This window comes from Mucor velutinosus (assembly GCF_035048745.1).
Source record: "Mucor velutinosus strain NIH1002 chromosome Unknown tig00000260, whole genome shotgun sequence".
Classification (NCBI taxonomy): Eukaryota; Fungi; Mucoromycota; class Mucoromycetes; order Mucorales; family Mucoraceae; genus Mucor; species Mucor velutinosus.
The window spans coordinates 1-26296 of record NW_027041928.1 but is presented as its reverse complement, the minus strand read 5'-3'; the positions used below and the strand labels follow the sequence as shown (position 1 = coordinate 26296).

General features: G+C 46.1%; 12 protein-coding genes across 12 annotated transcripts; all 12 read left to right on the top strand.

Annotated features, from left to right (window-relative positions):
- Positions 1–151: 151 nt before the first annotated feature.
- On the top strand, positions 152–592 carry CRZ1_1 (DNA-binding transcription factor; the record flags this gene model as incomplete). The annotated part of the gene is made up of 1 exon (XM_064823127.1): positions 152–592. One exon carries the CDS (start codon positions 152–154, stop codon positions 590–592), a length of 441 nt encoding a protein of 146 aa, XP_064676587.1.
- Positions 593–995: 403 nt separating this feature from the next.
- On the top strand, positions 996–3395 carry ATC70_003771 (uncharacterized protein; the record flags this gene model as incomplete). The annotated part of the gene is made up of 3 exons (XM_064823126.1): positions 996–2015; positions 2210–2454; positions 2756–3395. 3 exons carry the CDS (start codon positions 996–998, stop codon positions 3393–3395), a joined length of 1905 nt encoding a protein of 634 aa, XP_064676586.1.
- Positions 3396–3469: 74 nt separating this feature from the next.
- Positions 3470–6738, top strand: MCM2 (MCM DNA helicase complex subunit; the record flags this gene model as incomplete). The annotated part of the gene is made up of 2 exons (XM_064823125.1): positions 3470–3478; positions 3523–6738. 2 exons carry the CDS (start codon positions 3470–3472, stop codon positions 6736–6738), a joined length of 3225 nt encoding a protein of 1074 aa, XP_064676585.1.
- Positions 6739–7265: 527 nt separating this feature from the next.
- ATC70_003769 (uncharacterized protein) lies at positions 7266–8438 on the top strand (the record flags this gene model as incomplete). The annotated part of the gene is made up of 1 exon (XM_064823124.1): positions 7266–8438. The coding sequence occupies one exon, from the start codon at positions 7266–7268 to the stop codon at positions 8436–8438; it is 1173 nt and encodes a 390-aa protein (XP_064676584.1).
- Positions 8439–9093: 655 nt separating this feature from the next.
- On the top strand, positions 9094–9381 carry ATC70_003768 (uncharacterized protein; the record flags this gene model as incomplete). The annotated part of the gene is made up of 1 exon (XM_064823123.1): positions 9094–9381. The coding sequence occupies one exon, from the start codon at positions 9094–9096 to the stop codon at positions 9379–9381; it is 288 nt and encodes a 95-aa protein (XP_064676583.1).
- Positions 9382–9892: 511 nt separating this feature from the next.
- On the top strand, positions 9893–10831 carry ATC70_003767 (uncharacterized protein; the record flags this gene model as incomplete). Its single annotated transcript, XM_064823122.1, has 1 exon — positions 9893–10831. The coding sequence occupies one exon, from the start codon at positions 9893–9895 to the stop codon at positions 10829–10831; it is 939 nt and encodes a 312-aa protein (XP_064676582.1).
- A 75-nt stretch (positions 10832–10906) lies between these two features.
- Positions 10907–14175, top strand: ATC70_003766 (uncharacterized protein; the record flags this gene model as incomplete). The annotated part of the gene is made up of 2 exons (XM_064823121.1): positions 10907–10915; positions 10960–14175. The coding sequence occupies 2 exons, from the start codon at positions 10907–10909 to the stop codon at positions 14173–14175; spliced, it is 3225 nt and encodes a 1074-aa protein (XP_064676581.1).
- A 519-nt stretch (positions 14176–14694) lies between these two features.
- Positions 14695–15651, top strand: MSS4_3 (Phosphatidylinositol-4-phosphate 5-kinase; the record flags this gene model as incomplete). Its single annotated transcript, XM_064823120.1, has 1 exon — positions 14695–15651. One exon carries the CDS (start codon positions 14695–14697, stop codon positions 15649–15651), a length of 957 nt encoding a protein of 318 aa, XP_064676580.1.
- A 425-nt stretch (positions 15652–16076) lies between these two features.
- Positions 16077–19010, top strand: ATC70_003764 (uncharacterized protein; the record flags this gene model as incomplete). Its single annotated transcript, XM_064823119.1, has 1 exon — positions 16077–19010. The coding sequence occupies one exon, from the start codon at positions 16077–16079 to the stop codon at positions 19008–19010; it is 2934 nt and encodes a 977-aa protein (XP_064676579.1).
- Positions 19011–19380: 370 nt separating this feature from the next.
- Positions 19381–23276, top strand: ATC70_003763 (uncharacterized protein; the record flags this gene model as incomplete). Its single annotated transcript, XM_064823118.1, has 2 exons — positions 19381–19885; positions 19945–23276. The coding sequence occupies 2 exons, from the start codon at positions 19381–19383 to the stop codon at positions 23274–23276; spliced, it is 3837 nt and encodes a 1278-aa protein (XP_064676578.1).
- Positions 23277–23803: 527 nt separating this feature from the next.
- Positions 23804–24978, top strand: ATC70_003762 (Flavin_Reduct domain-containing protein; the record flags this gene model as incomplete). The annotated part of the gene is made up of 2 exons (XM_064823117.1): positions 23804–24530; positions 24575–24978. The coding sequence occupies 2 exons, from the start codon at positions 23804–23806 to the stop codon at positions 24976–24978; spliced, it is 1131 nt and encodes a 376-aa protein (XP_064676577.1).
- Positions 24979–25627: 649 nt separating this feature from the next.
- On the top strand, positions 25628–25915 carry ATC70_003761 (uncharacterized protein; the record flags this gene model as incomplete). The annotated part of the gene is made up of 1 exon (XM_064823116.1): positions 25628–25915. The coding sequence occupies one exon, from the start codon at positions 25628–25630 to the stop codon at positions 25913–25915; it is 288 nt and encodes a 95-aa protein (XP_064676576.1).
- Positions 25916–26296: the final 381 nt, after the last annotated feature.

Sequence of the window (26296 nt, the reverse complement as noted above, 5' to 3'; positions counted from 1 at the left end):
TGGTGTCTGCTCCTCCTGGTGTTCGTCCAGATATTGATGCACTCAACGATTCTTTGAATCAATGTTTTGTATGAATCTCTGGATAGTTCTATTGGTGTGAAATCTGGTCGTCCTGGCCATTGGAAGAAGTACTGGACGCAAGAAATTCAGGATGCTGCTACTGTACGTGATCACTCTTATAGTCAATGGAGGCATGCCTTTGGTATTGTCAAAGTTGAAAAATGGTCCTTATACAAAATTGCGCATCGCAAGTTTCGCTCCCTGGTGCAAGCTGCAAAGCGAAGGTCCTGGAAACAGTTCTGTGGTATTTCTAGAAAAGGATTTCTCAAAAGCTACTGCTGCTATCAAGCGCATCAAGCGTAACAAAGAGTCTTCTGCTACCTACAGTCATCCCGACGGTCCTGCTGCTTCTGTCACTGCTATGGGTTCTCATCTCGCTTCGGTGTATGATGGCTCTCTGCTTGCCACTGCTACTCGTCCTGCTGCTCCCCCCACTTTTGACTCTGTTCTGCCTTTTTGTGTGCCTGTGGATTTGTCACTGTTCGATGTTGATTACTCTTGTATCTCACATTCAGCGGCTCCCAACACATAAAGCTCCTGGTCCAGATCATATTAAAGCTGAGATGCTCAAGTCCTTGGTCTCTGAGATTGCTCCGGTGTTGTCTCTGTTGTTCACTCTGTGTTACCAATGGTCGTATACTCCTGCTCTCTGGCGTCATGCCCAAGTCTTCCCCATCTTCAAAGAAAGGTGATGCTTCTGATCCCGCCAACTATAGGCCTATTTCTCTGACTTCTGTTTGTGCGCAACTGTTTGAGTTCTCTCTCATGCCTGAGCTGGATGCCCATTCTCCTGCCCTTGACATTGCCCAAGGTGGTTTCCGCCCCTCAACGTAGTCCTCTGGATCAAGCCCTCTGCTTGCATGACTTGATGCATGATTACTTTGTTGCGCACCGTCGTCGTCCTGTTGTCGCTTTCTTGGATATCAAGTCAGCATATGACACAGTCGATCGTCGTGTTATCTGGTCTGCTTTGGCTGGTTCTAGTCTTTCCTCGTGCTGTTCTGGGTCTGTTGATCAACATGTTTGATGATGTGTCTGTCTCTGTCTTGATTGCTAATCACAACTCGACTGCCTTCTCTCCTGTCACTGGTGTTCTGCAAGGCTCAGTGCTCAGTCCTCACTTGTACTCGTTGTATATCAACTCTTTACCAAGTCTTTTGCGTTCTGGTGCTACTGGTGCTACTATGCTGCCTGTGCCTGGTGCTGATGCTCCTATTGCTATCAATAGTCTCCTGTTCGCTGATGATGTGGCTGTCTTTGGTTCAAAGTCTGAGGTTCAGCGTATGTTGGATCTTGCTGCTGGTCATTCTGTCTCTCTTGGATATAGGTGGAAGCCTTCCAAATGTGCTGTGCTTGGTACTGCTGCTGCTCTTGCTGGTTCTCCTCTGGTACTTTACAATGAAGCTCTGCCTGTCGTTGACGAATTTACATACCTTGGTATGCCATTCCGATACAAAGGCCTACATGCTCCTGGTATTCTGTCTCTGCGTTCTGCTGGTGCTGTCAAGACCATGGCTCTGTTAAACTCTGTTGGTGTCAACCGCAATGGTTTCTCTTTGCTTGCTCTCCTCTCGCCTGTACAGGACATTTATTTCGTCCTAAGCTTGAATATGGTCTGGCCATCTCCCATCTCTCTGCTCGTGATTTTACTGCTATGGATACTTTTGCAAAACCGACTTGTTGGCATGTTTGTGGGTAGTACTTGGGTTAATGTCGCCAAAGCACATTACCTGTCTTCCCAGTATCAAACATCGCTACAATGTCCTGGCTACCGTTTTGCTCTGCGTGCTGATACTCTGCCTGACGATTGTCTGCTGGTTCTGCTTCGTGCCCATTTGCACTATACAAGGTTGGATCGTTTTATATGTGAAAACCCTCTGTATCAGTCGCTGCCTGACCCTGTTCCTTCTTCTGCTGGCTTGCGCACTACCTTTGCTGCCTATTGGCAAGATCAGGTTGATCTCCAGCTCTCTGCTGCTGCTGTCACTGGTCGTCATACTTTGCTTTCGTGCTTGTCGTCCTGACACCATGAGGCCTGATCCCATACTTTACCTGCCTCTTGGTCGTATTGCTCGAAGTCGTTTGGTCCGTTGGCGCCTTGGTCGTTTCACAAACATGCGAGAGGAGTGCCCATGTATGTCACCTGCAGGTGTTCACATCTCTCGTGATCACTTTTTGTACTGTTCGTGCTCTTGATCCTGACTTGATCGATGCCTTGCCGCCTGCTCCACCTGGTGTGCACCGTATTGACCATGCTCTTAATTGCTTGCCCACTAATGCCTCTGCCGGTCCTCCTGATTTCTGGCCTGCTCTACTGAACCTCCTGTATGCTATCGATTGCCTTGTGCATCCTCTGGCTGTCATTGCTCCGGATCCAGATCCAGCGTCTCTTTGGTACTCCAGTACTGGTTGATCTGACAGGGATGAACATGTTCCATTGTTGTTTTCTACGTGCGGCTCCTCGGTGGTAAGTCATTATCAAAGTTCCCATCCGTTGGTTGTCCCTCGAGATCCTCAATGTGAGCACCACTAGTCTCCATGTCCTGTACTCTTGTCACTGCATTTTTTGTCCCTTTGAAAGTGCTCTGGAGGGGTTTTTTTAGTTACTTGCTCTATATTTGTTCTTGAAGTTAGGCTATGCTCACATCGAGTGCCCATTAAATTTCTTATAAATAAAAACAATCTTTAAACTGAGCTACATCCCCTACGCATCTGCTGCCCGTAAAGGTGCTCAACATCGTGACCCTGCCCGTACTACCAAGCGACGTCTTGCTGCAGGTCGCATGTTCCAAACCACCACCACCAAAGGTCAACAAGGATACCAGTATGTGTATCTAGGCCGCTCTGGTAAAATCCTGCGCTCTGAGGTTCGTTACCAACTTCGCCGAGCTGGTATTGATACTGGCCGTGTGTTAGACATCTGTTTCCCTGCCACTGGCGTCATTGGCATCTTGCTCCACATCCAATATGTAGAGGAGTTTCTCGCCTGTATGCGCAAATGTGAAGCTGATCACATTGAAAACTTTCAACCCTTGGATCCCAACAACATTGCTGATCCCAAATATGCTGATCTTGCCATTGAAGAGCGTGAGCAATTGATCTATGAATTCACCAACACCCGTGCTCTGCAAACCCTCTCTTTCCTTCGTCCACTCAACGTTAGTGGCGTTGGCAAATACTTTGTCTCTGCTGGCTGGATCTCTCAAGAAGAGCTAGATATAGCCGTCTCTGAAGCTATCGGTCGTCTTGCCGAGAAGGAGCCCAAAAAGGCTAAATTCTTGTTCAAGCGTCAAAAGGAAGATCATGACAGCAATGGCTCTGCTATGGAACTCTAATGAGTAACATAGCTACTAGTCATACTCCAATAACAACCCAGTCCACTCCTTTCAAGTCTCTCTCTCCCTTTGGAATGCCAATGGTCTACGTCAATCAACGGTACATGATGTCCTCCATCATGTTCAGAACACTCATGTACTGCTTGTCACTGAAACCTGGCTGACCTCTGGTTCTTTCCCTACTAACTGGTCTCAATTCCACCTCTATGGCTCTAAAGTACCTGGTGCATTTAACCGTGGTTCTGGTGGCATTACTGCCTTTGTCTCTCCTTCCTGTCCTTTCTCTGTCTCTCAACTTCCGTCTTACAATGCACACACTTTGTCCCTTAAGGTTGGCACCCTTACGGTTCATTGTGTGTATCTGCCTCCACCCTTATCTTCGGATAAGGTGCTCTCGCTTCTTCGCTCGTTACCCGTAACCGGTGATACCATCCTTTGTGGTGATTTCAATGCTCGCTTTGGATCTCTACTGGGTGATACTAATGCTAATCCTCGTGGTACCTCACTACTTCCATGGCTGGAGGAGTCCTCTTTTTCCATTCTCAATGAGTCTTTAGCATTTGGTACACCCACATTCACAACTTTTCGACGTCAACAAGAGGTTCATAGCATCATTGATCTGTTTCTTACAAACATTGGCGAGGCTGCTCTGTTACATCCTCAACTGGTGGTTGAATCTGATCTGTCTCTTGGCTCTGATCATCGGCTGATGGTACTTACTTTCGAGTATGTGCCCCCTCCTGATGATACTCTTGGTTCTGGTAGCTCTGGTGGTTTGGCCCCTAGACGGCAATGGAAGCTCTCGAAATTGAGGAAAAAGCGGCCTTTGGGCTTGCTTCGTGAATCCTTTCGATCTTCTGTTGCTCCTTTGGTTGGTTCTCTCTCTGGTTTGGTGTCTGCTCCTCCTGGTGTTTGTCCAGATATTGATGCACTCAACGATTCTTTGAATCAATGTTTGTATGAATCTCTGGATAGCTCAATTGGTGTGAAATCTGGTCGTCCTGGCCACTGGAAAAAGTACTGGACACAGGAAATTGAGGATGCTGCTCGTGAAAGAGATACTATGTATAGTAGATGGAGGTGGGCAAGTCGTTTTGCCAAAGTCGAAACATGGAATCTCTATCAAGCTGCTCACAGGCGTTTTCGTTCTCTTGTACAAGCTGCTAAGCGTCGATCGTGGAATCAGTTTTGCTCTGATTTAGAAAAGGACTTTTCGAAAGCCACTGCTGCAATCAAGCGCATTAAAAGAAACAAGGAATGCTCTGCAACGTACAGTCATCCAGACGGTCCAACTGCCTCTGTCAACACAATGGCGTCCCATCTTGCCTCAGTCTATGATGGCTCTTTGTTGAATAATGCGTCTCGCCCTACTGCTCCCCAAGTGAACAACTCTGATTTGCCTTACGCTGTGCCTACTGATCTGTCTCTGTTTGATGCTGATATACTTGTCGCTCTCATTAAGCGTTTGCCAAATGGGAAAGCTCCTGGTCCTGATCATTTGAAAGCTGAAATGCTGAAGGCTCTAGCATCTGACATTGCACCCGTATTGTCTCTGCTCTTTACACTCTGCTCTCAGTGGTCGTATACACCAGCTCTATGGCGACATGCTCAAGTCTTTCCCATTTACAAGAAAGGTGATGTATCTGATCCTGCAAACTTTCGTCCAATTTCGCTTACTTCGGTGATGCGTAAATTGTTCGAATTCTCTCTGATGCCTGCTCTTGATGAACATTCGCCTGCACTTGATGTTGCTCAAGGTGGTTTTCGCCCACAGCGTAGTCCTCTGGATCAAGCCCTCTGTTTACATGACTTGATGCACGACTACTTCCTCACCCACCATCACTATCCTGTGGTGGCTTTCCTGGACATCAAGTCAGCGTATGATACCGTGGATCGTCGAGTGATTTGGGATGCTCTCTCTCGTTCTTCTCTGCCTCGTTCAGTTCTCAGTTTGCTCATCCACATGTTCGATGATGTACTCGTGTCTGTGTTGATTGCAAATCACACCTCTGTTCCCTTTTCGCCTGCTACTGGCGTATTGCAGGGTTCAGTGCTCAGCCCTCACTTGTACTCTTTGTACATCAACTCTCTGCCTGCTCTTCTTCGTTCTGCTGTCAGTCGCGGTACTATGGTATCACCACCTGGGATGCCTAGTGTTTGCGTGAATAGCCTGCTCTTTGCTGATGATGTAGCCATATTTGGCTCTCGTACTGATGTGCAAACCATGTTGGATGTCGCTTCAGATCACTCGTTCTCTCTTGGCTACAGATGGAAACCATCAAAATGTGCTGTACTTTGTGCTCCCACTGCCTCTACTCGTCATCCATTGTCCCTATACGGTGAACCTCTTCCTGTGGTAGAGGAATTCACGTATCTTGGTATGCCGTTTAGATATAAAGGTCTGTATGCCCCTGGGATTCTCAATCTGCGTGCTTCTGGTGCTATCAAGACAATGGCATTGTTGAATTCGGTTGGTGTCAATCGAAATGGTTTTTCTCTGTTGCTTTGTGCTCGTTTGTATAAAAGCTTTATTCGACCCAAGCTGGAATACGGCTTAGCAATATCGCATCTCTCTTTCCGTGACTTCAAGGCTCTTGATGCTCTGCAAAATCGATTGGTTGGTATGTTTGTTGGTAGTACATGGTACAATGTTGCCAAACATTTGACCTGTATTCCCAGCATGAAGCATCGATATAATGTCCTGGCAACACGTTATGCTCTTCGTGCTGATACTCTCCCTGATGATTGCTTGTTGGTTCTGCTTCGTCGTGGCTTACTGTACACTCGTCTAGACAGATTTATTTGTCAAAACCCGTTGTATCTGACACTACCTGATCCGCCGCCATTCACCACTGCTGGTCTTACTGAAATCTTTGATTCGTATTGGCAAGATCAAGTGGATCGTCAACTTGCTACCGCTGCTGCTACTGGTGCTCAGACTCTCCTTCGTGCTTGTCGTCCGTCTGTCTCTCGTCCAGATCCCATTCTGTATCTGCCTATTGGTCGATCTGCTCGTAGTCGTCTTGTGCGGTGGCGTCTTGGACGTTTCACCAATATGCGTGAAGAATGTCCGTGCACTACCGGTGAGTTTATCTCCCGAGATCACTTTCTGACATGTCGCGCTCTGGACCGTACCTTTTTTGATGCTTTGCCACCTGCTCCACCTGGTATCCATCGCATTGATCATGCTCTGAACTGTCTTCCAGACAAAGCTTCAGCTGGTCCACCGTACTTTTGGTCTGCTTTGCTCCTTTTGTTGCATGCCATTGATTGCCTTGTGCATCCTCTGGCTGTGATCCCACCAGATCCAGATCCTGGATCGCTCTGGTTTTCTGCTCATTGATGAACGTTTGTTGTTTTTGCTTTCTCGGTGCGATGCCACGGTGGCAAGTAATTATCAAAGTTCCCATCCGTTGGTCATTCCTCCAGATCAAATCAACAATACCAGTATTCATGCCGCTCCTTTGCCACTACCACACTTTCCTTTTCCCTTTTTCTTAGTTAGTGTCCCCATAAGGGTTTTTTGTACCTGCTACTCTTTTGTTTCTAGAATTCTAGGCTAATGCTCCCATCGAGTGCCCATTGAATTCATGTATATAATAAAAATCAACGTTAAACTGAGCTACATCCCCACCTTTCTTTCCGCTAACCAATTTTTTTAATACATTGAAGCCCAGTAATATTGAAAAAATTGACCCAACTCTACAATTCCATACAATACATAGCAAGAACATCATTCCAGACGACACCAAAGTAAACCAGGCATTAAGCTGTGCGTCCTCTCTTTCTCCAGGTCAAAAACGGCCAAGTTCCTCAAGATCTCCACCTTTTTTCGCTGTAGATTTCACTCAACAGTTGAAAACAAAGAAAATGACATTCACTCCAACCTCTCATCAGCACCATCATCCACAAACATCAGTTGATATCATCAACATTTCTACTGATTTTGGACCAACAACTCCTCCATCTGCCTCTCCAGCGAGTGAACAGCAACTTTCAACCTTTATGATTGAGGTTCGAAATCGCTTAGCTCGTCTGGAAACCGCCCATGTCGAAATTGAGCGGTTAAAAACAGCCCTGGCAGAGTCTGAAGCTGCTCGTCACGCTCTCGAAGCCCAACTTGCAGCTGCTACTGGTACTACAACTAGCCTGGCTCCCAAACCATCATCATCCCACCCACCTCCTGCCACTACTACCACCACAACAGCACCAACATCAACTACATGCACCAATGCTACCTCTGCCACCTCTTCGTCTCCAGGAAATCAACCATCTTTTGCTGCCGTCGTTGCATCTAATACAGGTGCAAAGCGTAAGAAGAAGCCTGCTGCTCGTCCTCCTCCTCCATCTGCCACCAAGGCATCCGCTACTCTTGCTCGTCTTTTTGCTCCTCAAAGTGATATACCATCTGGTTATCAATTTGTGTACTATGCTACTCCTGTCCGCCGTCGTCTTTCTGAGCTGCGTCGCCTTGTTCAAGGCGTAGGATTGAATAACTCTCGTGTGCTGGATATTCAATATCCTGTACAGAATGTGATTTCTTTCCTTGTTCACAACGACTATGTTCTCACCCTCACCAAAGCCATGCATCTCCATGGTCGTGGCTCTTCTCCGTTGATTGACTTTGATCCATGTGATCCAGTCAATCTCAAAGATCCCAAATTTGCTTCTCTCTCTCGTGATCTGCGTGTCCAAAAGGCCATTGAGGTCGAAAACCTTCGCTGCCTTCGTTCGCTGTCTTTTGTCCGTCGCTCTGTCCGTGTTTCTGTTGCTCGTTCTTTTCTTTTGTATGATCGCATCAACCAAGCCCAATTTGATGCCATTTTGAAAGAAGAAATGCTTGCTCGTTCCTCCTCCTCTGCTGCTGCTAAACCACCATCCCGATCCTCTGATCAAGAGCGTTTAGCCAAGAAACAACGTTTGAGTTATCTTGGCTACCTCTTGCATCATGATGCTGAAACTGCCTCTCTTTTGGCTTATGCTGTCTCCCCCACTCTCTCTGCTACCAAGGATCTTGAAATGTCAGAGCCTTCTGATAACTGATTGACACCTTGCTGTTGAAATCGTTTTGCTCTCTCATTCCCACTCTCGTTGTTTCTGTTTCTGCTGCCTTTATGGTAGTGTCTGTATTTACTTTGTCCTCCTTCTCTGCTTCTTTCTCGTTTGGTCTTTGTCTCTCTGCTCATTTTGCTATATGCAAATGCCTCGTTTTCTCCTTTTTTTCTTGCTTTTTTTGTGCCACTGAGGTCTGTGGGTTTATTTTGTCTGTGCTGCTGTCTGAACATCGAGGTATCCTCAATTGCATGTCTCATACACCATAGCTTCTTATTCTCTACCCTTTTATCTCACTTGTTTTACTCCTTTTTCCTGCCTGTACTTCTTTTTTACCAGTTTAATTTTTAGTTTAGGACCTTTTTTCCCTTTTCTGGACACTTGCATGTTGTTCCTGCATGGAGATCAAACTATCAATTTAAGCTTTTTTGCTGTACGTCGCTTCTCAGGACTTGCAACTAATGATCCAAAGATCGCATGCATATAAGTCTATATTTTTTACTTTGCTAATTCATTGTAATCAATAAACAACCATAAATTTTCGCCTGAGCTACATCCCCCTCGTCCAGATCCCATTCTGTATCTGCCTATTGGTCGATCTGCTCGTAGTCGTCTTGTGCGGTGGCGTCTTGGACGTTTCACCAATATGCGTGAAGAATGTCCGTGCACTACCGGTGAGTTTATCTCCCGAGATCACTTTCTGACATGTCGTGCTCTGGATCGTACCTTTTTTGATGCTTTGCCACCTGCTCCACCTGGTGTACATCGCATTGACCATGCTCTGAACTGTCTTCCAGACAAAGCTTCAGCTGGTCCACCGTACTTTTGGTCTGCTTTGCTCCTTTTGTTGCATGCCATTGATTGCCTTGTGCATCCTCTGGCTGTGATCCCACCAGATCCAGATCCTGGATCGCTCTGGTTTTCTGCCCATTGATGAACGTTTGTTGTTTTTGCTTTCTCGGTGCGATGCCACGGTGGTAAGTAATTATCAAAGTTCCCATCCGTTGGTCATTCCTCCAGATCAAATCAACAATACCAGTATTCATGCCGATCCTATGCCACTACCACACTTTCCTTTTTCCCTTTTTCTTAGTTAGTGTCCCCATAAGGGTTTTTTGTACCTGCTACTCTTTTGTTTCTAGAATTCTAGGCTAATGCTCCCATCGAGTGCCCATTGAATTCATGTATATAATAAAAATCAACGTTAAACTGAGCTACATCCCCATCTCTTTCCGTTTTTCATCACTTTTTGCCACCTTCCCCCGGTAAAAAGTATTTCCTCACTATAAAAGCGGTTTATCTCGACAACAAACACTCCAACTAGCCTTCAGTTGTACCAGTTTACTTGCATTTAGTCAACGTACATTGTGTTATAACTTCCAGTTTGTTGGACATCTTTTTCATATTTTATTGAATCTCCAAAGTTTGATAGAATATTTTCAGCCATGCTCAACAATAATCAGCAATCTATGGATTTGAATCAGCTCATCCAAACTGTTCAAGAACAACAGCAACAACTGGTCTCTCTCACCGAGCGAGTACAGCAACATGACAATCTCCTTGCTCGCCTGGACCTTTTGGAAAAGGAAAATGGAGAATTGAAAAATCAGTTACAAGCCAAGGACCTTGCAATTGAAAAATTACAGGGCCAACTCTCATCCCGCCGCACCAATCAAGGTGCTCTTTCCAGCTCTCAGGTAACACCACCCCAAGAGCTTGTTACTACTCACCAACCCGATGCTACTCAAGGTAGCTACGCATCTGCTGCCCGTAAAGGTGCTCAACATCGTGACCCTGCCCGTACTACCAAGCGACGTCTTGCTGCAGGTCGCATGTTCCAAACCACCACCACCAAAGGTCAACAAGGATACCAGTATGTGTATCTAGGCCGCTCTGGTAAAATCCTGCGCTCTGAGGTTCGTTACCAACTTCGCCGAGCTGGTATTGATACTGGCCGTGTGTTAGACATCTGTTTCCCTGCCACTGGCGTCATTGGCATCTTGCTCCACATCCAATATGTTGAGGAATTTCTTGCCTGTATGCGCAAATGTGAAGCTGATCACATTGAAAACTTTCAACCTTTGGATCCCAACAACATTGCTGATCCCAAATATGCTGATCTTGCCATTGAAGAGCGTGAGCAATTGATCTATGAATTCACCAACACCCGTGCTCTGCAAACCCTCTCTTTCCTTCGTCCACTCAACGTTAGTGGTGTTGGCAAATACTTTGTCTCTGCTGGCTGGATCTCTCAAGAAGAGCTAGATATAGCCGTCTCTGAAGCTATCGGTCGTCTTGCCGAGAAGGAGCCCAAAAAGGCTAAATTCTTGTTCAAGCGTCAAAAGGAAGATCATGACAGCAATGGCTCTGCTATGGAACTCTAATGAGTAACATAGCTACTAGTCATACTCCCAATAACAACCCAGTCCACTCCTTTCAAGTCTCTCTCTCCCTTTGGAATGCCAATGGTCTACGTCAATCAACGGTACATGATGTTCTCCATCATGTTCAGAACACTCATGTACTGCTTGTCACTGAAACCTGGCTAACCTCTGGTTCTTTCCCTACTAACTGGTCTCAATTCCACCTCTATGGCTCTAAAGTACCTGGTGCATTTAACCGTGGTTCTGGCGGCATTACTGCCTTTGTCTCTCCTTCCTGTCCTTTCTCTGTCTCTCAACTTCCGTCTTACAATGCACACACTTTGTCCCTTAAGGTTGGCACCCTTACGGTTCATTGTGTGTATCTGCCTCCACCCTTATCTTCGGATAAGGTGCTCTCGCTTCTTCGCTCGTTACCCGTAACCGGTGATACCATCCTTTGTGGTGATTTCAATGCTCGCTTTGGATCTCTACTGGGTGATACTAATGCTAATCCTCGTGGTACCTCACTACTTCCATGGCTGGAGGAGTCCTCTTTTTCCATTCTCAATGAGTCTTTAGCATTTGGTACACCCACATTCACAACTTTTCGACGTCAACAAGAGGTTCATAGCATCATTGATCTGTTTCTTACAAACATTGGCGAGGCTGCTCTGTTACATCCTCAACTGGTGGTTGAATCTGATCTGTCTCTTGGCTCTGATCATCGGCTGATGGTACTTACTTTCGAGTATGTGCCCCCTCCTGATGATACTCTTGGTTCTGGTAGCTCTGGTGGTTTGGCCCCTAGACGGCAATGGAAGCTCTCGAAATTGAGGAAAAAGCGGCCTTTGGGCTTGCTTCGTGAATCCTTTCGATCTTCTGTTGCTCCTTTGGTTGGTTCTCTCTCTGGTTTGGTGTCTGCTCCTCCTGGTGTTTGTCCAGATATTGATGCACTCAACGATTCTTTGAATCAATGTTTGTATGAATCTCTGGATAGCTCAATTGGTGTGAAATCTGGTCGTCCTGGCCACTGGAAAAAGTACTGGACACAGGAAATTGAGGATGCTGCTCGTGAAAGAGATACTATGTATAGTAGATGGAGGTGGGCAAGTCGTTTTGCCAAAGTCGAAACATGGAATCTCTATCAAGCTGCTCACAGGCGTTTTCGTTCTCTTGTACAAGCTGCTAAGCGTCGATCGTGGAATCAGTTTTGCTCTGATTTAGAAAAGGACTTTTCGAAAGCCACTGCTGCAATCAAGCGCATTAAAAGAAACAAGGAATGCTCTGCAACGTACAGTCATCCAGACGGTCCAACTGCCTCTGTCAACACAATGGCGTCCCATCTTGCCTCAGTCTATGATGGCTCTTTGTTGAATAATGCGTCTCGCCCTACTGCTCCCCAAGTGAACAACTCTGATTTGCCTTACGCTGTGCCTACTGATCTGTCTCTGTTTGATGCTGATATACTTGTCGCTCTCATTAAGCGTTTGCCAAATGGGAAAGCTCCTGGTCCTGATCATCTGAAAGCTGAAATGCTGAAGGCTCTAGCATCTGACATTGCACCCGTATTGTCTCTGCTCTTTACACTCTGCTCTCAGTGGTCGTATACACCAGCTCTATGGCGACATGCTCAAGTCTTTCCCATTTACAAGAAAGGTGATGTATCTGATCCTGCAAACTTTCGTCCAATTTCGCTTACTTCGGTGATGCGTAAATTGTTCGAATTCTCTCTGATGCCTGCTCTTGATGAACATTCGCCTGCACTTGATGTTGCTCAAGGTGGTTTTCGCCCACAGCGTAGTCCTCTGGATCAAGCCCTCTGTTTACATGACTTGATGCACGACTACTTCCTCACCCACCATCACTATCCTGTGGTGGCTTTCCTGGACATCAAGTCAGCGTATGATACCGTGGATCGTCGAGTGATTTGGGATGCTCTCTCTCGTTCTTCTCTGCCTCGTTCAGTTCTCAGTTTGCTCATCCACATGTTCGATGATGTACTCGTGTCTGTGTTGATTGCAAATCACACCTCTGTTCCCTTTTCGCCTGCTACTGGCGTATTGCAGGGTTCAGTGCTCAGCCCTCACTTGTACTCTTTGTACATCAACTCTCTGCCTGCTCTTCTTCGTTCTGCTGTCAGTCGCGGTACTATGGTATCACCACCTGGGATGCCTAGTGTTTGCGTGAATAGCCTGCTCTTTGCTGATGATGTAGCCATATTTGGCTCTCGTACTGATGTGCAAACCATGTTGGATGTCGCTTCAGATCACTCGTTCTCTCTTGGCTACAGATGGAAACCATCAAAATGTGCTGTACTTTGTGCTCCCACTGCCTCTACTCGTCATCCATTGTCCCTATACGGTGAACCTCTTCCTGTGGTAGAGGAATTCACGTATCTTGGTATGCCGTTTAGATATAAAGGTCTGTATGCCCCTGGGATTCTCAATCTGCGTGCTTCTGGTGCTATCAAGACAATGGCATTGTTGAATTCGGTTGGTGTCAATCGAAATGGTTTTTCTCTGTTGCTTTGTGCTCGTTTGTATAAAAGCTTTATTCGACCCAAGCTGGAATACGGCTTAGCAATATCGCATCTCTCTTTCCGTGACTTCAAGGCTCTTGATGCTCTGCAAAATCGATTGGTTGGTATGTTTGTTGGTAGTACATGGTACAATGTTGCCAAACATTTGACCTGTATTCCCAGCATGAAGCATCGATATAACGTTCTGACAACACGTTATGCTCTTCGTGCTGATACTCTTCCTGATGATTGCTTGTTGGTTCTGCTTCGTCGTGGCTTACTGTACACTCGTCTAGACAGATTTATTTGTCAAAACCCGTTGTATCTGACACTATCTGATCCGCCGCCATTCACCACTGCTGGTCTTACTGAAATCTTCGATTCGTATTGGCAAGATCAAGTGGATCGTCAACTTGCTACCGCTGCTGCTACTGGTGCTCAGACTCTCCTTCGTGCTTGTCGTCCGTCTGTCTCTCGTCCAGATCCCATTCTGTATCTGCCTATTGGTCGATCTGCTCGTAGTCGTCTTGTGCGGTGGCGTCTTGGACGTTTCACCAACATGCGTGAAGAATGTCCGTGCACTACCGGTGAGTTTATCTCCCGAGATCACTTTCTGACATGTCGTGCTCTGGATCGTACCTTTTTTGATGCTTTGCCACCTGCTCCACCTGGTGTACATCGCATTGACCATGCTCTGAACTGTCTTCCAGACAAAGCTTCAGCTGGTCCACCGTACTTTTGGTCTGCTTTGCTCCTTTTGTTGCATGCCATTGATTGCCTTGTGCATCCTCTGGCTGTGATCCCACCAGATCCAGATCCTGGATCGCTCTGGTTTTCTGCCCATTGATGAACGTTTGTTGTTTTTGCTTTCTCGGTGCGATGCCACGGTGGTAAGTAATTATCAAAGTTCCCATCCGTTGGTCATTCCTCCAGATCAAATCAACAATACCAGTACTCATGCCGATCCTCTGCAACTACCACACTTTCCTTTTTCCCTTTTTCTTCGTTAGTGTCCTCATAAGGGTTTTTTGTACCTGCTACTCTTTTGTTTCTAGAATTCTAGGCTAATGCTCCCATCGAGTGCCCATTGAATTCATGTATATAATAAAAATCAACGTTAAACTGAGCTACATCCCCAGGCATCTCTTTCCGTTTTTCAACACTTTTTGCCACCGTTTTCGGAAAAAAGTTGTTCCAGACTAGAAAAAACGTATTTCCTCGATAACTACCAACTCCAACAACTCGAAATTACACAACTTTGCTTGCCTTTGGTAACAGTTTATTGTGTTATAGTTTCAAATTTGTCGAACACCTCCTTGATATTTTTTTAAAAAATTTTCAAATTTATAAAAAAATATTCTCCGTCATGGCCACCAATCTACAGGGTATGGATATGAATCAGCTTCAAATGATTCTTAATCAGCTCCAAGAACAACTTACCTCGGTTACTGCTCGCGTCAACGAACATGATGGTCTTCTTGCTCGTTTAGATACTCTGGAAAAAGAGAATTCAGAGTTGAAAAAACTTTTACAGGACAAGGACCTTGCAATTCAAAAATTGCAGGGTGCAGTCTCCGGTCACGTGGTCCCCTCTGGTTCGAGTCGGCCCACGGCGGTAGAGGGGTCAACCCTCAAAACTACTACTGGCTCTATGAATACTAAGGCTACTAAATCACCTAGCTATGCAAATGTCGCAAAGGCTGCTGCTACTCTTCCTGATCCTGCTACTGAAGCTAAGCAAGCTAAGAAGCGTCTTGCTATTGGTCGCGCCTTTACAACTGCTGCTCGTAAAGGTCCTCAAGGTTACCAATATGTTTATATTGGTAGATCTAAGAAGATTGCACGCTCTGAAGTTCGCTCTCTCTTGCGCAAAGCCGGCGTTGATTTGGGTCGTGTGCTTGACATCTGTTTCCCAGCATCCGATGTTATTGGCATCCTGGTGCATGTGCAATATGTTCAGGATTTTACTGCACTTTTGGAGGCTTGTGAGGCTGAATTCTTCTTCGACTTTGACCCTTTGGACCCTGCTAACATAGCTGATCCTAAGTATGACTCTTTGACTCTGGATCAACGTACTGCTTTGATCATGGAATTTACTGCTGCTCGGTGTCTGCAAACCTTAGCTTTCCTACGTCCTCTGAATGTCAGTGGTGTTGGTAAGTACTTTGTTGAGCAAGGCTGGATTTGTGACGAAGACCTTTCTGTTTCTGTTGGTGATGCCATTCAACGCTTTGCAAAGAAGGAACCCAAGAGGGCTAACTTCTTGTTCCGTCGCAAGATTAATGCTGACTCTGCCAATGAAGATTCTGCTATGGAACAATAATGTGTTCCACCACTGAGTCCTCGATACTGTATACCCAAAATGATAACCCTGTCCACTCCTTATTTGTCTCTCTCTCTCTTTGGAATGCCAATGGTCTTCGTCAATCAGTGATTCACGATGTTCTCTCTCATGTCCTGGATACTCATGTCTTGCTGGTTACTGAAACCTGGCTAACTTCTGGCTCTTTTCCTACAGATTGGTCCCAATACCATCTTTACGGTTCGAAAGTACCTGGTGCCTTCAACCGTGGTTCTGGTGGTATTACTGCTTTTGTCTCTCCTTCCTGTCCTTACTCTGTCTATCAACTCCCATCCTATAATCCGCATACTTTGTCCCTTAAGGTTGGCTCCCTTACGGTCCATTGTGTATACTTACCTCCACCCTTATCATCTGATAAGGTGCTCTCGGCCCTTAGTTCATTACCTATGACTAGGGATACTATTCTATGTGGCGATTTCAATGCTCGGTTGGGTTCTCTCACTGGTGATGCTATCTCTAATGCTCGTGGTAATGCTCTCAAACCTTGGTTTGATGAACACTGCTTGTCTGTACTCAATGCGTCTTTGGCTTTTGGTGTTACGACGTACTCTTCTTTTCGGCAGCAACAAGAATTGAGTAGTATCATTGATTTGTTTTTGACAAATATTGGTGATGTTGCTTTGGTGAATCCTCAACTGGTGGTTGAGTCTGATCTGTCTCTTGGTTCTGACCATCGATTGATGTCACTTACTTTCGGGTATGTGCCACCTCTCGATGACACTGTGGCTCCTGGTGATTCTGTTCTGGCTCCTCGGCGTCAATGGAAGCTCTCGAAATTGACGAAAGAGAAGCCTTTGGGCTTACTCCGTGAATCCTTTCGATCTTCTGTTGCTCCTCTGGTTGGTACTCTTTCTGGTTTGGTGTCTGCTCCTCCTGGTGTTCGTCCAGATATTGATGCACTCAACGATTCTTTGAATCAATGTTTGTATGAATCTCTGGATAGTTCTATTGGTGTGAAATCTGGTCGTCCTGGCCATTGGAAGAAGTACTGGACGCAAGAAATTCAGGATGCTGCTACTGTACGTGATCACTCTTATAGTCAATGGAGGCATGCCTTTGGTATTGTCAAAGTTGAAAAATGGTCCTTATACAAAATTGCGCATCGCAAGTTTCGCTCCCTGGTGCAAGCTGCAAAGCGAAGGTCCTGGAAACAGTTCTGTGGTATTCTAGAAAAGGATTTCTCAAAAGCTACTGCTGCTATCAAGCGCATCAAGCGTAACAAAGAGTCTTCTGCTACCTACAGTCATCCCGACGGTCCTGCTGCTTCTGTCACTGCTATGGGTTCTCATCTCGCTTCGGTGTATGATGGCTCTCTGCTTGCCACTGCTACTCGTCCTGCTGCTCCCCCCACTTTTGACTCTGTTCTGCCTTTTTGTGTGCCTGTGGATTTGTCACTGTTCGATGTTGATACTCTTGTATCTCACATTCAGCGGCTCCCAACACATAAAGCTCCTGGTCCAGATCATATTAAAGCTGAGATGCTCAAGTCCTTGGTCTCTGAGATTGCTCCGGTGTTGTCTCTGTTGTTCACTCTGTGTTACCAATGGTCGTATACTCCTGCTCTCTGGCGTCATGCCCAAGTCTTCCCCATCTTCAAGAAAGGTGATGCTTCTGATCCCGCCAACTATAGGCCTATTTCTCTGACTTCTGTTGTGCGCAAACTGTTTGAGTTCTCTCTCATGCCTGAGCTGGATGCCCATTCTCCTGCCCTTGACATTGCCCAAGGTGGTTTCCGCCCTCAACGTAGTCCTCTGGATCAAGCCCTCTGCTTGCATGACTTGATGCATGATTACTTTGTTGCGCACCGTCGTCGTCCTGTTGTCGCTTTCTTGGATATCAAGTCAGCATATGACACAGTCGATCGTCGTGTTATCTGGTCTGCTTTGGCTGGTTCTAGTCTTCCTCGTGCTGTTCTGGGTCTGTTGATCAACATGTTTGATGATGTGTCTGTCTCTGTCTTGATTGCTAATCACAACTCGACTGCCTTCTCTCCTGTCACTGGTGTTCTGCAAGGCTCAGTGCTCAGTCCTCACTTGTACTCGTTGTATATCAACTCTTTACCAAGTCTTTTGCGTTCTGGTGCTACTGGTGCTACTATGCTGCCTGTGCCTGGTGCTGATGCTCCTATTGCTATCAATAGTCTCCTGTTCGCTGATGATGTGGCTGTCTTTGGTTCAAAGTCTGAGGTTCAGCGTATGTTGGATCTTGCTGCTGGTCATTCTGTCTCTCTTGGATATAGGTGGAAGCCTTCCAAATGTGCTGTGCTTGGTACTGCTGCTGCTCTTGCTGGTTCTCCTCTGGTACTTTACAATGAAGCTCTGCCTGTCGTTGACGAATTTACATACCTTGGTATGCCATTCCGATACAAAGGCCTACATGCTCCTGGTATTCTGTCTCTGCGTTCTGCTGGTGCTGTCAAGACCATGGCTCTGTTAAACTCTGTTGGTGTCAACCGCAATGGTTTCTCTTTGCTGCTCTCCTCTCGCCTGTACAGGACATTTATTCGTCCTAAGCTTGAATATGGTCTGGCCATCTCCCATCTCTCTGCTCGTGATTTTACTGCTATGGATACTTTGCAAAACCGACTTGTTGGCATGTTTGTGGGTAGTACTTGGGTTAATGTCGCCAAGCACATTACCTGTCTTCCCAGTATCAAACATCGCTACAATGTCCTGGCTACCCGTTTTGCTCTGCGTGCTGATACTCTGCCTGACGATTGTCTGCTGGTTCTGCTTCGTGCCCATTTGCACTATACAAGGTTGGATCGTTTTATATGTGAAAACCCTCTGTATCAGTCGCTGCCTGACCCTGTTCCTTCTTCTGCTGGCTTGCGCACTACCTTTGCTGCCTATTGGCAAGATCAGGTTGATCTCCAGCTCTCTGCTGCTGCTGTCACTGGTCGTCATACTTTGCTTCGTGCTTGTCGTCCTGACACCATGAGGCCTGATCCCATACTTTACCTGCCTCTTGGTCGTATTGCTCGAAGTCGTTTGGTCCGTTGGCGCCTTGGTCGTTTCACAAACATGCGAGAGGAGTGCCCATGTATGTCACCTGCAGGTGTTCACATCTCTCGTGATCACTTTTTGTACTGTCGTGCTCTTGATCCTGACTTGATCGATGCCTTGCCGCCTGCTCCACCTGGTGTGCACCGTATTGACCATGCTCTTAATTGCTTGCCCACTAATGCCTCTGCCGGTCCTCCTGATTTCTGGCCTGCTCTACTGAACCTCCTGTATGCTATCGATTGCCTTGTGCATCCTCTGGCTGTCATTGCTCCGGATCCAGATCCAGCGTCTCTTTGGTACTCCAGTACTGGTTGATCTGACAGGGATGAACATGTTCCATTGTTGTTTTCTACGTGCGGCTCCTCGGTGGTAAGTCATTATCAAAGTTCCCATCCGTTGGTTGTCCCTCGAGATCCTCAATGTGAGCACCACTAGTCTCCATGTCCTGTACTCTTGTCACTGCATTTTTTGTCCCTTTGAAAGTGCTCTGGAGGGGTTTTTTTAGTTACTTGCTCTATATTTGTTCTTGAAGTTAGGCTATGATCACATCGAGTGCCCATTAAATTTCTTATAAATAAAAACAATCTTTAAACTGAGCTACATCCCCTACGCATCTGCTGCCCGTAAAGGTGCTCAACATCGTGACCCTGCCCGTACTACCAAGCGACGTCTTGCTGCAGGTCGCATGTTCCAAACCACCACCACCAAAGGTCAACAAGGATACCAGTATGTGTATCTAGGCCGCTCTGGTAAAATCCTGCGCTCTGAGGTTCGTTACCAACTTCGCCGAGCTGGTATTGATACTGGCCGTGTGTTAGACATCTGTTTCCCTGCCACTGGCGTCATTGGCATCTTGCTCCACATCCAATATGTAGAGGAGTTTCTCGCCTGTATGCGCAAATGTGAAGCTGATCACATTGAAAACTTTCAACCCTTGGATCCCAACAACATTGCTGATCCCAAATATGCTGATCTTGCCATTGAAGAGCGTGAGCAATTGATCTATGAATTCACCAACACCCGTGCTCTGCAAACCCTCTCTTTCCTTCGTCCACTCAACGTTAGTGGCGTTGGCAAATACTTTGTCTCTGCTGGCTGGATCTCTCAAGAAGAGCTAGATATAGCCGTCTCTGAAGCTATCGGTCGTCTTGCCGAGAAGGAGCCCAAAAAGGCTAAATTCTTGTTCAAGCGTCAAAAGGAAGATCATGACAGCAATGGCTCTGCTATGGAACTCTAATGAGTAACATAGCTACTAGTCATACTCCCAATAACAACCCAGTCCACTCCTTTCAAGTCTCTCTCTCCCTTTGGAATGCCAATGGTCTACGTCAATCAACGGTACATGATGTCCTCCATCATGTTCAGAACACTCATGTACTGCTTGTCACTGAAACCTGGCTGACCTCTGGTTCTTTCCCTACTAACTGGTCTCAATTCCACCTCTATGGCTCTAAAGTACCTGGTGCATTTAACCGTGGTTCTGGTGGCATTACTGCCTTTGTCTCTCCTTCCTGTCCTTTCTCTGTCTCTCAACTTCCGTCTTACAATGCACACACTTTGTCCCTTAAGGTTGGCACCCTTACGGTTCATTGTGTGTATCTGCCTCCACCCTTATCTTCGGATAAGGTGCTCTCGCTTCTTCGCTCGTTACCCGTAACCGGTGATACCATCCTTTGTGGTGATTTCAATGCTCGCTTTGGATCTCTACTGGGTGATACTAATGCTAATCCTCGTGGTACCTCACTACTTCCATGGCTGGAGGAGTCCTCTTTTTCCATTCTCAATGAGTCTTTAGCATTTGGTACACCCACATTCACAACTTTTCGACGTCAACAAGAGGTTCATAGCATCATTGATCTGTTTCTTACAAACATTGGCGAGGCTGCTCTGTTACATCCTCAACTGGTGGTTGAATCTGATCTGTCTCTTGGCTCTGATCATCGGCTGATGGTACTTACTTTCGAGTATGTGCCCCCTCCTGATGATACTCTTGGTTCTGGTAGCTCTGGTGGTTTGGCCCCTAGACGGCAATGGAAGCTCTCGAAATTGAGGAAAAAGCGGCCTTTGGGCTTGCTTCGTGAATCCTTTCGATCTTCTGTTGCTCCTTTGGTTGGTTCTCTCTCTGGTTTGGTGTCTGCTCCTCCTGGTGTTTGTCCAGATATTGATGCACTCAACGATTCTTTGAATCAATGTTTGTATGAATCTCTGGATAGCTCAATTGGTGTGAAATCTGGTCGTCCTGGCCACTGGAAAAAGTACTGGACACAGGAAATTGAGGATGCTGCTCGTGAAAGAGATACTATGTATAGTAGATGGAGGTGGGCAAGTCGTTTTGCCAAAGTCGAAACATGGAATCTCTATCAAGCTGCTCACAGGCGTTTTCGTTCTCTTGTACAAGCTGCTAAGCGTCGATCGTGGAATCAGTTTTGCTCTGATTTAGAAAAGGACTTTTCGAAAGCCACTGCTGCAATCAAGCGCATTAAAAGAAACAAGGAATGCTCTGCAACGTACAGTCATCCAGACGGTCCAACTGCCTCTGTCAACACAATGGCGTCCCATCTTGCCTCAGTCTATGATGGCTCTTTGTTGAATAATGCGTCTCGCCCTACTGCTCCCCAAGTGAACAACTCTGATTTGCCTTACGCTGTGCCTACTGATCTGTCTCTGTTTGATGCTGATATACTTGTCGCTCTCATTAAGCGTTTGCCAAATGGGAAAGCTCCTGGTCCTGATCATCTGAAAGCTGAAATGCTGAAGGCTCTAGCATCTGACATTGCACCCGTATTGTCTCTGCTCTTTACACTCTGCTCTCAGTGGTCGTATACACCAGCTCTATGGCGACATGCTCAAGTCTTTCCCATTTACAAGAAAGGTGATGTATCTGATCCTGCAAACTTTCGTCCAATTTCGCTTACTTCGGTGATGCGTAAATTGTTCGAATTCTCTCTGATGCCTGCTCTTGATGAACATTCGCCTGCACTTGATGTTGCTCAAGGTGGTTTTCGCCCACAGCGTAGTCCTCTGGATCAAGCCCTCTGTTTACATGACTTGATGCACGACTACTTCCTCACCCACCATCACTATCCTGTGGTGGCTTTCCTGGACATCAAGTCAGCGTATGATACCGTGGATCGTCGAGTGATTTGGGATGCTCTCTCTCGTTCTTCTCTGCCTCGTTCAGTTCTCAGTTTGCTCATCCACATGTTCGATGATGTACTCGTGTCTGTGTTGATTGCAAATCACACCTCTGTTCCCTTTTCGCCTGCTACTGGCGTATTGCAGGGTTCAGTGCTCAGCCCTCACTTGTACTCTTTGTACATCAACTCTCTGCCTGCTCTTCTTCGTTCTGCTGTCAGTCGCGGTACTATGGTATCACCACCTGGGATGCCTAGTGTTTGCGTGAATAGCCTGCTCTTTGCTGATGATGTAGCCATATTTGGCTCTCGTACTGATGTGCAAACCATGTTGGATGTCGCTTCAGATCACTCGTTCTCTCTTGGCTACAGATGGAAACCATCAAAATGTGCTGTACTTTGTGCTCCCACTGCCTCTACTCGTCATCCATTGTCCCTATACGGTGAACCTCTTCCTGTGGTAGAGGAATTCACGTATCTTGGTATGCCGTTTAGATATAAAGGTCTGTATGCCCCTGGGATTCTCAATCTGCGTGCTTCTGGTGCTATCAAGACAATGGCATTGTTGAATTCGGTTGGTGTCAATCGAAATGGTTTTTCTCTGTTGCTTTGTGCTCGTTTGTATAAAAGCTTTATTCGACCCAAGCTGGAATACGGCTTAGCAATATCGCATCTCTCTTTCCGTGACTTCAAGGCTCTTGATGCTCTGCAAAATCGATTGGTTGGTATGTTTGTTGGTAGTACATGGTACAATGTTGCCAAACATTTGACCTGTATTCCCAGCATGAAGCATCGATATAATGTCCTGGCAACACGTTATGCTCTTCGTGCTGATACTCTCCCTGATGATTGCTTGTTGGTTCTGCTTCGTCGTGGCTTACTGTACACTCGTCTAGACAGATTTATTTGTCAAAACCCGTTGTATCTGACACTACCTGATCCGCCGCCATTCACCACTGCTGGTCTTACTGAAATCTTTGATTCGTATTGGCAAGATCAAGTGGATCGTCAACTTGCTACCGCTGCTGCTACTGGTGCTCAGACTCTCCTTCGTGCTTGTCGTCCGTCTGTCTCTCGTCCAGATCCCATTCTGTATCTGCCTATTGGTCGATCTGCTCGTAGTCGTCTTGTGCGGTGGCGTCTTGGACGTTTCACCAATATGCGTGAAGAATGTCCGTGCACTACCGGTGAGTTTATCTCCCGAGATCACTTTCTGACATGTCGCGCTCTGGACCGTACCTTTTTTGATGCTTTGCCACCTGCTCCACCTGGTATCCATCGCATTGATCATGCTCTGAACTGTCTTCCAGACAAAGCTTCAGCTGGTCCACCGTACTTTTGGTCTGCTTTGCTCCTTTTGTTGCATGCCATTGATTGCCTTGTGCATCCTCTGGCTGTGATCCCACCAGATCCAGATCCTGGATCGCTCTGGTTTTCTGCTCATTGATGAACGTTTGTTGTTTTTGCTTTCTCGGTGCGATGCCACGGTGGCAAGTAATTATCAAAGTTCCCATCCGTTGGTCATTCCTCCAGATCAAATCAACAATACCAGTATTCATGCCGCTCCTTTGCCACTACCACACTTTCCTTTTCCCTTTTTCTTAGTTAGTGTCCCCATAAGGGTTTTTTGTACCTGCTACTCTTTTGTTTCTAGAATTCTAGGCTAATGCTCCCATCGAGTGCCCATTGAATTCATGTATATAATAAAAATCAACGTTAAACTGAGCTACATCCCCACCTTTCTTTCCGCTAACCAATTTTTTTAATACATTGAAGCCCAGTAATATTGAAAAAATTGACCCAACTCTACAATTCCATACAATACATAGCAAGAACATCATTCCAGACGACACCAAAGTAAACCAGGCATTAAGCTGTGCGTCCTCTCTTTCTCCAGGTCAAAAACGGCCAAGTTCCTCAAGATCTCCACCTTTTTTCGCTGTAGATTTCACTCAACAGTTGAAAACAAAGAAAATGACATTCACTCCAACCTCTCATCAGCACCATCATCCACAAACATCAGTTGATATCATCAACATTTCTACTGATTTTGGACCAACAACTCCTCCATCTGCCTCTCCAGCGAGTGAACAGCAACTTTCAACCTTTATGATTGAGGTTCGAAATCGCTTAGCTCGTCTGGAAACCGCCCATGTCGAAATTGAGCGGTTAAAAACAGCCCTGGCAGAGTCTGAAGCTGCTCGTCACGCTCTCGAAGCCCAACTTGCAGCTGCTACTGGTACTACAACTAGCCTGGCTCCCAAACCATCATCATCCCACCCACCTCCTGCCACTACTACCACCACAACAGCACCAACATCAACTACATGCACCAATGCTACCTCTGCCACCTCTTCGTCTCCAGGAAATCAACCATCTTTTGCTGCCGTCGTTGCATCTAATACAGGTGCAAAGCGTAAGAAGAAGCCTGCTGCTCGTCCTCCTCCTCCATCTGCCACCAAGGCATCCGCTACTCTTGCTCGTCTTTTTGCTCCTCAAAGTGATATACCATCTGGTTATCAATTTGTGTACTATGCTACTCCTGTCCGCCGTCGTCTTTCTGAGCTGCGTCGCCTTGTTCAAGGCGTAGGATTGAATAACTCTCGTGTGCTGGATATTCAATATCCTGTACAGAATGTGATTTCTTTCCTTGTTCACAACGACTATGTTCTCACCCTCACCAAAGCCATGCATCTCCATGGTCGTGGCTCTTCTCGTTGATTGACTTTGATCCATGTGATCCAGTCAATCTCAAAGATCCCAAATTTGCTTCTCTCTCTCGTGATCTGCGTGTCCAAAAGGCCATTGAGGTCGAAAACCTTCGCTGCCTTCGTTCGCTGTCTTTTGTCCGTCGCTCTGTCCGTGTTTCTGTTGCTCGTTCTTTTCTTTTGTATGATCGCATCAACCAAGCCCAATTTGATGCCATTTTGAAAGAAGAAATGCTTGCTCGTTCCTCCTCCTCTGCTGCTGCTAAACCACCATCCCGATCCTCTGATCAAGAGCGTTTAGCCAAGAAACAACGTTTGAGTTATCTTGGCTACCTCTTGCATCATGATGCTGAAACTGCCTCTCTTTTGGCTTATGCTGTCTCCCCCACTCTCTCTGCTACCAAGGATCTTGAAATGTCAGAGCCTTCTGAAACTGATTGACACCTTGCTGTTGAAATCGTTTTGCTCTCTCATTCCCACTCTCGTTGTTTCTGTTTCTGCTGCCTTTATGGTAGTGTCTGTATTTACTTTGTCCTCCTTCTCTGCTCTTTCTCGTTTGGTCTTTGTCTCTCTGCTCATTTTGCTATATGCAAATGCCTCGTTTTCTCCTTTTTTTCTTGCTTTTTTTGTGCCACTGAGGTCTGTGGGTTTATTTTGTCTGTGCTGCTGTCTGAACATCGAGGTATCCTCAATTGCATGTCTCATACACCATAGCTTCTTATTCTCTACCCTTTTATCTCACTTGTTTTACTCCTTTTTCCTGCCTGTACTTCTTTTTTACCAGTTTAATTTTAGTTTAGGACCTTTTTTCCCTTTTCTGGACACTTGCATGTTGTTCCTGCATGGAGATCAAACTATCAATTTAAGCTTTTTTGCTGTACGTCGCTTCTCAGGACTTGCAACTAATGATCCAAAGATCGCATGCATATAAGTCTATATTTTTTACTTTGCTAATTCATTGTAATCAATAAACAACCATAAATTTTCGCCTGAGCTACATCCCCCTCGTCCAGATCCCATTCTGTATCTGCCTATTGGTCGATCTGCTCGTAGTCGTCTTGTGCGGTGGCGTCTTGGACGTTTCACCAATATGCGTGAAGAATGTCCGTGCACTACCGGTGAGTTTATCTCCCGAGATCACTTTCTGACATGTCGTGCTCTGGATCGTACCTTTTTTGATGCTTTGCCACCTGCTCCACCTGGTGTACATCGCATTGACCATGCTCTGAACTGTCTTCCAGACAAAGCTTCAGCTGGTCCACCGTACTTTTGGTCTGCTTTGCTCCTTTTGTTGCATGCCATTGATTGCCTTGTGCATCCTCTGGCTGTGATCCCACCAGATCCAGATCCTGGATCGCTCTGGTTTTCTGCCCATTGATGAACGTTTGTTGTTTTTGCTTTCTCGGTGCGATGCCACGGTGGTAAGTAATTATCAAAGTTCCCATCCGTTGGTCATTCCTCCAGATCAAATCAACAATACCAGTATTCATGCCGATCCTATGCCACTACCACACTTTCCTTTTTCCCTTTTTCTTAGTTAGTGTCCCCATAAGGGTTTTTTGTACTGCTACTCTTTTGTTTCTAGAATTCTAGGCTAATGCTCCCATCGAGTGCCCATTGAATTCATGTATATAATAAAAATCAACGTTAAACTGAGCTACATCCCATCTCTTTTCCGTTTTTCATCACTTTTGCCACCTTCCCCCGGTAAAAAGTATTTCCTCACTATAAAAGCGGTTTATCTCGACAACAAACACTC